The following is a 12,545-nucleotide window of genomic DNA, read 5'->3' as shown; positions in this document are numbered from 1 at the left end:
TCCCCCTTCTTCTTCCCGGCTCTTGCCCCCACTTTCTCCTTGGGTCCTGCCTCTCGTCTTCAGCTTCCCCCACTTCTTGCCTCTTTTTCTCCTTGTCCTGGGATCTTTCCCCTTCTTTCCTGGTCTCTCCACCACCCCCCTTTCTTCTTGAGGGTCTCAGCCCCCCTCTTTATCCCCCAGCCCCTCTATTGCTCCCCCTCCCGTCTCCCCTGCCCCAAACCCTCCTCTGTTCTGCCCCCGACCCCTCCTCTCCTGCAGCCCACGGTGAGGGCAGGGGTCTTCCCCTTTCTTCCTTCACCACCTCTTTCTTCTTCCCCTTTCTGCCTGAGGAGTGGGGGGAGACCCAGGGGGAAGGAGCCCACAGCAAGGAGGAAAAGGTCCAAGAACAAGGAGGGAACCCCAGAGGTGAAGGGGGGAGACCCAAACCTGGGAGGGCAACGGGCCAAGCAGAGGGGGAAACACCTGGGAACGAAGAGGGGAAAGGCCAAGAAAGAGGAGAAAACCCCACAAGCGGAAAGGGGGGAAGAGCCAAGGAGGGGCAGGAGCAGGGCTCAGGACTGAAGGGCCCAGCCCCCACCAGCCTGCCACCTGGACCAGGGGCCCGGGGCAGGCCCCAGCCACGGGGACCACCTGCAGCCACCGCCCAGGGGCTGGTGGGGGCCCCTTGGGGACACTGAGGCAGCCCCTACCTGGCCCTGCTGCCTGGGGCCTTGGCGAGGCCTTTGGTCACCTCAAACCAGCCCCCCCGCCCTCCCGCAGCTGGGGAGAGCCCAGGGGTCCGGGCCCCAGTCCCCCCTTCCCCAGAAAACCCAGGCGTCGGCTCCGTTGTGCAGAAGCAGCCCCAAGGGCAACTGAGCGGGGTTTTTATTGGGGGGCAATGGATGGATACAGACATGGCGGGACAGGGTACTCACAGCTTCTGTGTCACAGTAAGGGGGGGGGGGGGGCACATGCCCATGAGCATGCCAGGTTCCCAGCTGGAGCACGTGTGTGCAAGGACAGGGACTAGTGCAAGTGCGTTCATGTGTCCCCTGGGGCGAGGGCCCTGAATTGGGGGTGCCTCCCCAGCCCCCTGTCAACAGTAGGATGCACTAAGGGGGGACAGACCATGTGTGGGGGTGCAGGATGGCCCCCCACCTCGGAGGGGGCTTGGGGGACCCGGGGGGGGGCATCCCCCAGCTCCGGGTGAATCTGGCGCAGGGTCTGGATCTCTGCCTGGAGGGCCGCCTTCGCCACCTGCTCCTGGGAGGGGTGGGATGGGGGGGGTCAGCCTGGGGACCCCCAAAACCCAGGCTCACCCCCCCCAAACACAGTCCTCAGCTGCCCCCCTCCACCCCAGGAACCTGCCCCCACCCCCAGCACATGCACCTGCTGCAGCGCCTCCTGCATCTTTCGCACCTGCGACTCCAGGTACAACACTTTCTCCGACAGCGCCTGGGCCCTGTGGGGACATGGGGGGGGTCAGGATACACAGGCGTGGATGGCTGGGGGTCCTCGTATGGCCCCCAACCTCAGCCCCTCACTAGAGACCCCCTCCCTCAATTCACTCTGCCCTGGGTCAACAGAGGTGACAGCGCTGGAGCGCGAGCTGGGGAGAGGGTGCACGTACAGCGGCATAAGGGAGCCCCCCACCCTTCTGTGTCCTGCCCCACCCCCTCGGCCCCTCCCTGCACCCACCCCCTCATTCAATGCACTCAGCCCCTGGTCAACGTGACAGCGCCGGAGCGTGCGCCGGGCGGAGGGGCTGGTGCAGGTGTAGGGGCATGGGGGGCCCTCACCCTTCCCTGTGCTACCCTGACCGCGCAGCCCCTCCTTGCACCCCACTGTTCAGCGCACTCGGGCCCTGGTCACCGCGGTCACCTGGCCCGGGCGGAGGGGCTGGATTTGGAATTGGGGGTGGCCCCGGCCGGGCCCCGAGGAGCCCCAGCCCAGCCCATTAAAACTGGACGAGTCACCTGGGCTCTAAGCCCCGGCCCCGGCCCCGCTGTCCCAGCCTCTCCGTCAAGCCCCCGGCCGCCCCGACACAGCACCAGACATCGCGCCCTGCCCTGCCGCGGACCCACGGCTGGTACTGGACGCTCCAGGGATCCCTGCTGCAGCCTCCCACCCCCCGCACCGGTCTGACCGGGGGGGGAAATCCTCCCTGACCCCCACGTGGCATCAGCTGACCCCGCGCGGAAGAGCAAGACCCTCCAGCTTTGGTCCCAGCAGGGGCATCGGCACAGCCCAGACACGGCACCCAGCCAAGGGGCTTAAAACCCCTGACACGGAGCTGAAAGCAGGGGGGCAACGAGCACAGCCCAGCCCCCGGGAGTCCCCATAGCAGAGCAGGCCTCAGTGCCTCAATCGTCCCCGTCCGGTGCCGGAGGGTCCCCGACTCCCCTGGGCATCCGCCCTGCCACCTCCCTGCTCCGTCGCCTGCCCCCGCGCCCCCCTCTCGGCAGCAAGAGGGGGCAGCCCTTCGCGGCCGGCTCTCGGGTCCCCGTCAGCGGACCGTGCCCAGCTCCTCTGCCTCTCCCGGTGGGGCTGCGCTCCGCGCCCCGGGTGAGCTCCAGCCCTTTTGCAACTTAGACGCCGAGAAACGGGGGCTAGGAGGGACCTCGGGGGTCGTCCGGGCCCCCCTGCTCCAAGCAGGACCAGCCCCAACCACACCGTCCCAGCCAAGCCTTGGCCTTCCCAGGTCTTCAAAACCCCAAGGATGGAGACTGCACCGCCGCTCCCGGGAGCCTGCACCAGTGGTTCACCGCCCGCCCGAGAGAGTCCTTCCTAATGGCCAGCCTCAACTTCCCTGGCTGCAGCCTGCGCCCATTGCCCCTTGTCCTGTCGTCTGCCCCCACTGGGACCAGCCCAGCTCCAGCCTCTTTGCAGCCCCCCTGCAGGGAGGTGACGGCTGCTATTCAATCCCCCTCGGTCTTCTCTTCTGCAGACTAAATCAGCCCATTTCCCTCGGCCTCTCCTCACCAGACCTGTCCCCCAGCCCCAGTGCCTGGTCCAGTGCCCTCCGCTGGACTCTCTCCAACGTGGGCACACCCTGTCTGTAGTGGGGGGCCCACAGCTGGATGCAGGACTCCAGATGTGGCCTCCCCCGTGCTGAACAGAGGGGAGGAATCACTGCCCTGGGTCCGCTGGCCACGTTCCTACTGTGGCGCCCAAAGCTGCACCCAGAGCTGTAGCTGAGGGTGGAGGGAGGGAGGGATGAGGGGTGGGGGGGGGCGGGTGGATGCACCAATGCTCCTAGTGCTACGTCCCAAAGCCGCCTCGCCCTTCTGCACAGCTGCCTGGCGCTGCAGACCCCCGAGGGCACCTGGGATCTCCCAAGGCTCCTAGACCCTCCCCTGTTGCCCCATCCAGCTGGCCCCCCGCTTTTTGCAGGCAGGGTCCAGTTCCCCTCAAGGTCCAGCCCCGCGCACAGCAACTTCCTCAACGGGGAAACCTCAGTGATGCAAATAGTCTAGACAGGGCCGTTGCTAGGTGCCCGTCATGGGGAAATAGTGCATCAGCAAGTCACAAGGGGCCGAAGAAGTTTCTGCGCCTGCTGCATAAAGCTCTGCGAGGCGGGGGGGGCAACTTCCGTCCCCCAACAGCTCTCTGGTTCCCCAAGCCACGGTTTTAAAATAATGCTTCCCCCTTCAATGCAACTCCTCGCCGGTCAGCAAGGTGACAGTGCCGGAGCGCCAGCTGGGCGGAGGGGCTGGTTTGGGGGCACAGGTGCAGAGATAGAGGGGTATAGGCCCCCCCACACACACCTTCAGCCCCTCACTGGACCCTCCCTTTCATTTAACTCAGCCCCTGGTCAGCAAGGTGCACGAGCTGGGCGGAGAGGCTGGTTGCACGGGGAGGGGCTCAGATAAATAAGTATGTAAGCCCCACCCCCTCCCCAATTCCCCTACTCACTCTTCCTCAGGGACCCTCTGATTGCTGCTTGTGGGGGGCTCCCATAGCTCCGGCACGTGCTGCCCTGGGTGTGGGGAGATAATGTGGGGGGCAGGCAGGGTGAGATGTGCCCCTTCCCCACTGTAGGTTCCTGTCATTCCCCCCAGGACCCCCCTATATGCCTCCCTGCACCCCCCAGGGATCCCCCAGATTCCCCACTGAGCCCCAGGTCTGCTGCTAGTCCCTCCCTGCCCCCATGGAGATCCCCCAATCTGCTGGCCCCCCAACCCCTCTGGACCCTCCCGACTCACCCTCCCTGGCCAGAGTCTCCAGGATGCTGCTACAGACGGTGGTCACGGCTTCCCACTCCTCCTCCTCGCCTGCCTCTGAAAGGACTGGGGGGGCAGGAGGAGGGGTGAAGGAGCTGTCTCTGGGGGGTGTTGTTGGGGAGTCCCCTGGGGGGTCCTGGGAAGAGACAGGATGTTAGCAGCTCTATGCTGGGGTGTGGCTGGTTCTGCGGGCTGGATATAAGAGGTGCGGCCAGCTCTGGGGTGGGTACTGGGGGCTGGGTATAACAGGCTGCAGCTGGCTCTGGGGTAGGAGCTAGGTATAACAGAGGTGGCTGGCTCTGGAGTGGGGTATAACATGCAGCCAGCTCTGGGGTGGGTGTTAGGTGCTCAGTATAATAGATGCAGCTGCCTCTGGGGTGGATGTCCAGGGCTGGGTATAACAGAGGCAGCCAGCTCGGGGGTGGGACATGCCCCGTGCCACGCACACACACACTCACCGTGCCCAGCAGCAGGTCGGGCGTGGGGTCGGGCAGCATGGGGCCCTCCTCATCACTGCTGGGGGACCTAAGGGGGACAGGAGGCACTGTGGGACCTTCCTGGGGTGGCCCTGCCAGGGGTCCTGGGGGGCAACTTATGAAGGCAGGGGAGTCCGGGGGGTGGGGGGAGTTGGGGACACATTCAGGAGGGGTCTGGAGTCACAACCAGGGGCTTGGGGGGGGCTCACATAAGGGGGCTCTGAGGGTCACAGGGGCATCAAGGAGGCTCTGGGGAGACTCCAGGGAGACGCTCCCGGGGGCCCTGGGGAGGGTCCTGGGGGGCTGTCATGCAGGGGGCTGCTGGGGGGCCCCCAAAGGGCACATGCACAGGGCCTGGGGGGACGCATGGTGGGGGGTGGAGGAGGGGTCCTGGGGGGATACTCAAGTGGTGGGGGCTGTGGGGGTCTGCAGAGTGTCCTGGGGGCACCCATGTGGGAGGGGCTGTGGGGGGGGGGTCCTGGGGCACTCACACGGGGGGCTGTGGGGGTCCCAGGGGGCATTCCTGGGGGGGAGCTGGGAGGGTCTGGGGGGTCCTGAGAGCACTGATGTGGGGGGTCTGGGGGCGGTGCTGCGGGGGGCACTTACGTGGAGGCACCGAGGGGGGCGCTGCAGCTGCGGGGGAACTCGGTGCGCTCCTCGGCCAGGCGGTGGGGGGGGCCCTCCTGCAGGGACAGTGCCCGCAAAAGCTGCAGCGCCGCGCCCCCCTGGACCCCCGGCCCCGGGCACGGCTGGGCCTCGTCGGGGGGCAGGGGCTGGCTGTGCCGCTTCTCCTGCTGGGCCAGGGCGCACAGCTCCGAGTAGCTCCTGCAGGGCGAGCGGTGGTGAGTGGAGGGCACAGACCCCAGGACCCTCCCACGCAGCCTGGCCCCAGCGCCCCCCACCCCGCCCAGACACCCCTGCCTTGCCCAGCTCACCGGCGGGGCCGGCCGTTGTCGTCGGGGGGCAGGACGGTGACGCAGGCCTTGGGGGCATCGCGCAGCAGGCGGCGGCGCTGGGGGGGGCTGAGGCCTGCCAGGCCGCGCTGGCACAGCCGCAGCAGGCGGGCGCCGGGCGCCAGCCCCGCCTGGGCCGCGAAGGTGAAGCGCTCCACGGCCGTCACCACCCCCTCGGCATCTGTCTCGAAGCCCAGCGTGCCCAGGGGCCCCCGCAGCAGAGCCAGCTCCCGCGCCTCGCAGCCCCGCGACACGGCCTGGGCACAGGGAGACATCAGCACCATGGCCCCTGGACCCCAGTGCCCCCCACCCGGGACCCCAGAGCGCCCACCCGGCCTCTACCCACCGTGACCCCATAGTGCCCTCCACCCACAACCCAAGAGCACCCACCTGGCCCCTGCCTGCCCCCCACAGCTCCGTAGCACCCTGCCACACAGGTCCCCTGACCCCATAGCACCCCCTTCCTGTGTCCCCATAGCCCCTACCTAGCTCCTGGCCCCCATAACCCCATCGGGACCCCCCAGTCTCCATCACCCCCCATCTGGCCCCTGCTCCCCACAACCCTGTAGGCTCCCTCGCCTTGCCCATGTCCCCACAGCCCCCTTGGACCCTGCCCCCCATTTGCCCATAGCACCCCCAACCCCATAGCTCCCCTCACCCTGCCCATGTCCCCATAGTGCCTCATCTTACCCCCATGGCCCACAGCCCACAGCCATGCCCACCTGGAGCCGCCGCACAATGGCACGGGCGTCCTGGGGGCGCGCGGGGGGCAGGTGGAGGCGCAGGTAGCGCCCGGGCCCGTAGTACAGGTCCAGCGCGGCCTCGCCGGCGAAGGCCCAGGCCAGCACGTCGCGGCAGGGGCAGTGGAACAGCACCCCCTCGGCGCCCACCAGCACCAGTCGCTCAGCCGACACCCCCAGGCGGCACGGTTGCTCGGGGCCGCCGGCCTCGGGGTCCCCGGCTCGCACTCGCCACGTCAGGGCCCCTTGGAGGGCATCAGGGAGGCCCCCGCCCCTGCGCCGGGGCAGGAGCCGGGGGCCGCGGCGGGCTGAGGCGGCCGCTTCCAGGCTGGCCGTCGTGGCGTGAGCCCGCGCCAGGTCCTGCAGATACTGGGCCCGGGTGCGGGCTGCCAGCACGCGGAAGCGCCCGGCGCGCTCGGCCGCGTTCTCGGCGTTGATGGCCTTGGCCAGCAGGAAGGCGCGCAGGGCCGGCGAGTGCGGGAAGCGGGTGCCTGGGGGCGGCAGCGGGGGGCCGAAGGGGGGGATGTCCTCGCTGTGGGTCACCGCCACGCTGCGCAGGGGGGACGGGGGTGAGCCACGGCAGGCTCCTCACACAGGTGCACGCTCAAAGTAGGCACCTTGCAGGCTTGCGCACACTCAGTGCAGGCACCTTGTGCACTTGCACGCTGAATGCAGGCCCCTTGCATATTCAATGCAGGCATCTTGCATGCTCGCACATTCAATACAGGCTCCTTGCACTCCGAAACACTCAATGCAGGCAAGTTGCACACTTGCATATTCAATGCAGGCTCCTTGCGTGCTTACACACACTCGATGCAGATACCTAGCAAACTTGCACATAAAATGCAGGCACCTTGCACGTGCATGCACACATGCACGCACACACAGAGTGAAAGCGCCTTGTATGCTTGCACATGTGTGCATGCTTGGTGCAGGCTCTGGGCACACACTGGCACACTCAGTGCAAGTGCCTTTCATGCTCAGACGCTCAATAATCTTCTGCATACTCAGTGCAGGCTCTAGACAGACACACTCCAACACGCTCAGTGCAGGCTCCTTACACACTCATGCCTACTCCACGCAAGTCCCCGGCACACATGTCCTGCAGGTGCCCTGCCCACCCAGCCCCTTGAGGCAGGCTCCTCGCACACTCGCGCATGCTTCTGACACACTCCGCTCCCCACCCCACCCCTCCCCAGACCTGTAGCTGGTGTGGGGGGTGCAGGGCTTGTGCACCCGCACGACGATGAAGACGTGCTGGAAGTGCGAGCGGACGGCGCGGGGCGTGAAGGGCAGCGCCCCCGGCTCCTGGAACACGATGGTCACGATGTCGTTGCCAATGTGACGCTTCCGCAGCAGCTGTTGCCAGGGGGAGACGCGGCTGGTACCACGGACACCGCCCGCCCTGGGCACCCCCTCCCCGATACCCCCTCAGGGCCCCCAGCCCCCCCAACCCCACCTGTCCCAATTGCCCCCTCCCTGGTGCCCCAGCCTGCCCCTCACCTGCTGGGGGTTGTTGGGGGTGTAGGGCAGCATGGTGGAGACGTGGAACATGACCTCGTAGTCCTGGTAGGTCGTGTACAGCGAGTGCGTGCCCGTGGAGTCGGCTGCGGCCAGGCGCAGAAGGGTTAACGGGGGGGCCTGCTTAAGCAGCCGCCCTTTCTCCCCCTCCCGTGCACTGCTGGGCCCTCCCAGCTCCCCAGAGACCCCCCTATTCCAGCCCTACCCCCAGCCCTTGTCCCCCCTCGATGCCCCCTACTTGCCCCACTCCTGGTGCCCCCTTCAGCCCCCCGCTTTAATGTCCCCCGCTCCCCCTTCAATGCCCCCAGCCCCCCCAAGGCCCCCTCCTCCCCCGGCCCCTTGCACCCGCCAGTGCCCGGCTCACTCTGGGTGTCGAGCTGGGCGCGGTACTTGGCGAAGCCGCGCAGGGCGACCACCTGCCCCAGCAGCGCCAGGAAGTCGCGGAAGGGCGGCGCGGCCTCCTCGTTCCCGTACATCTGCTCCTCCGAGCCCTGCCCGGCCCGGCAGTACAGCACCCCCACCTTGCGCTGCAGGCTCAGCTGGGGGCGGGGCGGGGCGGGGCGGGGTCAGGGGCGGCCACGCCCTGGCACCCCGGGCCACGCTGCTCCCCAGCCCCCTGCAGCCCACTGTGCAGGGTAGGCCCAGGCGGCACCCCACGCTCCGCCCCTCTGAAGCCCCTCCCCCTGCAAGCTCACTGGAGGGCGGAGTCAGGGCAGGCCCCATCCCCCAGCCCACCCGGGGACGCCACCCAGCACGGCACCCCACTCACCCCCTGCTCGTCCAGCTTGAGCAGGGTGTCGGGCACGCGGGGCGAGGGCGACGCCAGGCGCAGCACCCCCAACTCCAGCGCCGGCGCCACCAGCTCCAGCAGCCGCCGCGGCGACAGCGCCCGCGGCCCCCCGGCCCCCGGCAGCGCCTCCTCCAGCACCGAGGCCCGCAGGGCCCGCAGCTGTTGGCATGGGCGGGAGGGTCACGGGGGGGCAGTGGGGGGCCCCCAGTACCCCCAACCCCCCTCACCATGCCAGCACCCCCACATGCATCCCCAGTGCCCCCTCACAGCCCCTCCCCCACCCACATCTCTCCCCCATGAACCCCTGCTGCCCCCCTCGAGCCCCCCAGCTCCCCTCCCACAGCCCCAGCGCCCCATGGACCCCCCACTGCTTCCTGGCACCCCCCCCGAGACCCTCCCAGCCCCACCTGGCTGGTGCGGATGATGAGGCGGTGCAGGGTGAGGGGGGGGGCCGCCCCCGGGCGGCTCCTTCTCCTCCCGCCGCAGCGACACGGCCACGGGGCCCAGGCGCCCGTCCTCACCCACGAAGTTCTGGTGTTCTGGGGGGGCACGGGGGGGTGAGGGGGGAGGAGGCCCCACCTGCACCCTCCAACCCCCACCCCGATCCCTGACACCACACCCCCACCCCAGCCCAGTCCTGACCTTCGACCCCCCACCAAATCAGCCCTGCTGACCCTCGCCGCCTGCGCCGTGACCCCGGAGCCCAGAGCCCCCACCCCCAGCCTGCCCGCCCGCCCCCCCGCCAACCCCTCGCGCCGTCTCCCCACCCCTTGCCCCCACCCCTGCCCCCTTGCCCTCAACCCCAGGGCCTCACCCTGGCCGTAGAAGTACTGGCGGTAGTAGGTGGCCCCCAGGTCCACGTGCTCGATGGCATGGGGGGGCCGGGCCCCGCGGGGGGGGGCACTGCCCTCCAGCACATTCACAGCTGCGTTGGGCTCCCCCCAGGGGGACACCCCGAGCCCCGGCACCTCCCCCTGCTCGCCCGGCGCCCCTGTCTCCCGCCGGAACCGGGGGCAGCTCAGCACCAGGGGGGGGTCACTCTCGCCCCCCCCAGCCCACCAGCCCCCCTCCCCTTCCTGCCCAGGCTCCGGGAGGGGGCCAGCAGCCGACGCCCCCGAGATCTCGTGCCCCTCGCACGCACGTGTGAGTTCTCGCGGGTCAAAGAGCATGCTCTGCACGTCGTGGTGCGCCACGTACCGGGCCCAGCTTTCAGCCGGCCACCCCTCCGCGTCCCCCTCGCACCCCCCCGGCAGCCCCAAAAGCACCAGGGGATCCCGGAAACGGGGGGCCGGGGGGGTCCCGCCCTCTGTGGGGGGGTCGTGGCTGTCCCCCTCCCCTGGGGAAGGCATGGGCGGGGCTGGGGAAGGAGGGGTGCTGCGGTGGGGGGTCCCTGGGGGCTTGGGGTCAAAGGTTAGGGAGGCCAGGGGGGGGCGGAGGGCGTGGCGACGGATCTTGCGGACAAAGAGGTCATCCGACTCCATAACGCCCCCCCCCCCCCCCCCAAACTGCCCCCGAGCCCTTAAGTGGCCCCCGATGCCCCTTGACCCCTCCGGGACCCACCGATTGGCTGGGGCAGGGTCACGAGGGGAGCCCAGAGAGAAACAGTGAGAGAGCAGGGAGCGACAGGATTGGCTGGCGGGCCTGGAGCAGGTGGGAGGGAGCCTGGCCCTGCCCTCCTTTGCAACCCAGCAGCCAATCAGCTGCTGGGCTGGCGCAGGGCGGGGGCAGCTTGAGGCCTCATTGGCTGGGGGAGGCAGCGGCTGGTGGGGGCGGCCGGCACCTGTGGGAGACGGCAGGAGTCAGGGTCGAGACCCCTTCAGGGATGCTCAAGTACCCCCCGATACCCAGGTACCCCCCATGCCCCAGTACTTCCCACCTCAGCACTCAAATGCCTGGGTACTCCCCCCTCCCCCCAGCTGAACTTTTTTTGGTCCCCCTCCCCCCACAAAGTACCCACATGTTCCCCTCTTAATACCCAGACACTTTCCCACTTTAATACCCGGGCATTTTCCTTCCGACACCCGGGTCCCCCCGATCCCCGCACGTTTCCTCTCGAAAACAAGGGCACTTTCCCCTCTTCGCACCCGGGGATTTCCCTTCCGCTACCCGGCTGCTTTCCGCCCCAGCACGGGGCCACTCTCTTCCTACTGCCCCGGTGCCTTTCCCCTTCGCACCCAGCTCTGTTGCTGCAGCGCCCGGGGACTGCCCCGCCACCAGCAGTGGGGGGGCAGGTGTGAGGCCACCCACGTGCCACCAGGCAGTGGGGGGGCAGGTGTGAGGCCACCCACGCGCCGTGGCCAGGACTGCAGGAAACCACGGCTCCCCCCCAACTACTTCCCGCGAGGACAGTGCGGGGGGGAAGTAACCACTGCCCTAGTGTACACAGCGACGCCCCCCCGCGGCCCCCATACACGAGGGGGCTGGCCAGGGTGAGGGAGGGGCTGCTAGGGGGATATATTCTCGGTGGTTCATCTGCCCCCCTGCTCAAAAAAGGAAGTTGCACCAAAGGCCACAGCGGCATGCGGGGGGGATGGGGGTGTGAAAACGTCCCGGAGACCTGGGCTCTGCGTGTCTGCCTCGGTTCGGGTGGGGGGGGGGAGATGTCTGGGCTGTGCATGTGTGTCCCAGGCGCCCGGGTTGTGTGTGTGTCTGCACTGTGTGCATGGCCCCCTGACACCTGGATTCTGCACATATGAGTGTGTGTGTGTGTGTGTGTGTGTGTGTGTGTGTGTGTACGCACGCACGCACGCATGCATGTGTCCTGGCCGCCTGGGTTCTGCATGTGTGTACACCCACGTGTCTCTGCATGCATGCATGTGTCCCAGATGCCTGGGTTCTGCACGTGTGTGCATGCACACGCGTGTCCCAGCCACCGGGGTTCTGCACGCCTGCACCAAGTGCGGACTCTGCTTGTTAACCCCTTGCACCGCAGGCAGCACCCCGACGCCCCCCACACACCTGGGGGCCCATTGAGGAGGCTATGAAAGGGCCAGAGACCCCTGGGGAGGGGGGCATTTCCCCTCGACCCCCCCACAGCTACTCACCCGCGCGGCAGGGCCAGGTCCCAGCCCAGGGAGGGGGGATCACAGGAGCCTGCAGACAGACACAGCTGGGTCAGCCCCGGCCGCCACATGCGGCTGTCTCTGGGGTGGGCCCTGGCTGTGATGCAGCTGGCTGGGGGGGGGTGTTAGGCTGGGCTCTGGAAGGCAGTTGCCCTTTGACCCCTGGGGGAGTTTCAGACAGGAAGTGCAGGCGAAGGCCGGATCCTGCAGACTCAGGAAACAGGAACTGCCTTGGGATGTTTTTTCGGACTCCTGGGCTCCCTGCCTGGGGGAACGGACCCCCAGGTGGGGGCAGGCAAGCGGACGGAGGCAGGGCCTGGCGGGCCCCTGCCCCCCACCCCAGCCCCGCTGGTGCCCCTCACTCCCCACCTGCAGCTCCTTGGCCCCTTCAAACCCTGCTGCGCCCCTCACCCCCGACCTGCAGCCCCCAGCCCTGCCAGTGTCCTTCAGTCCTGGCCTCCAGGACCTGGGCACCCCCAAACTTTCTGGTGCCCTCACTCCCGACCTGCACCCCCCAGCCCTGCCAGTACCCCTCGCTCCCGACCCGCAGGCCCCTGTCCCCCCCATCCCTGCCAGTGTCCCCCACTCCCAACCCGGAGCCCCCCACGCAGCCTGGGGCATCGGGGCTCGTACCTGGGGGCACGGGCAGCTGCGAGGCCAAGGCAGGCGGCGCGACGCGGTGCCGTTTCCTGCTGCGCGGGAAGTGATGGTGCAACGCGGAGCCGGAGCGTGGCCCCGTGCGTCACCCCCCACAACGACACATCCTCAGGAAGAGCCAGGCCCGAGATGGACCCCCCCACC

General features: G+C 68.6%; 1 protein-coding gene across 1 annotated transcript; it reads right to left on the bottom strand.

The window, feature by feature from the left end:
* Nucleotides 1-849: 849 nt before the first annotated feature.
* On the bottom strand, nucleotides 850-12,506 carry SIPA1 (signal-induced proliferation-associated 1). The gene is given in 17 exon segments (XM_090054943.1): nucleotides 850-1,242; nucleotides 1,369-1,441; nucleotides 3,895-3,958; nucleotides 4,185-4,338; nucleotides 4,661-4,727; nucleotides 5,285-5,503; nucleotides 5,614-5,888; nucleotides 6,354-6,921; nucleotides 7,573-7,730; nucleotides 7,875-7,978; nucleotides 8,257-8,431; nucleotides 8,662-8,841; nucleotides 9,090-9,131; nucleotides 9,133-9,221; nucleotides 9,497-10,462; nucleotides 11,727-11,775; nucleotides 12,378-12,506. Coding segments are annotated over 15 exon segments (3,057 nt in total). The 5' UTR covers nucleotides 10,164-10,462; nucleotides 11,727-11,775; nucleotides 12,378-12,506; the 3' UTR covers nucleotides 850-1,020.
* Between the last annotated feature and the right edge of the window lie 39 nt (nucleotides 12,507-12,545).

Source organism: Crocodylus siamensis, chromosome 6, assembly GCF_052110815.1.
Source record: "Crocodylus siamensis isolate JL-2025a chromosome 6, ASM5211081v1, whole genome shotgun sequence".
Classification (NCBI taxonomy): domain Eukaryota; kingdom Metazoa; phylum Chordata; order Crocodylia; family Crocodylidae; genus Crocodylus; species Crocodylus siamensis.
This window is presented reverse-complemented; position numbering and strand designations above follow the sequence as displayed.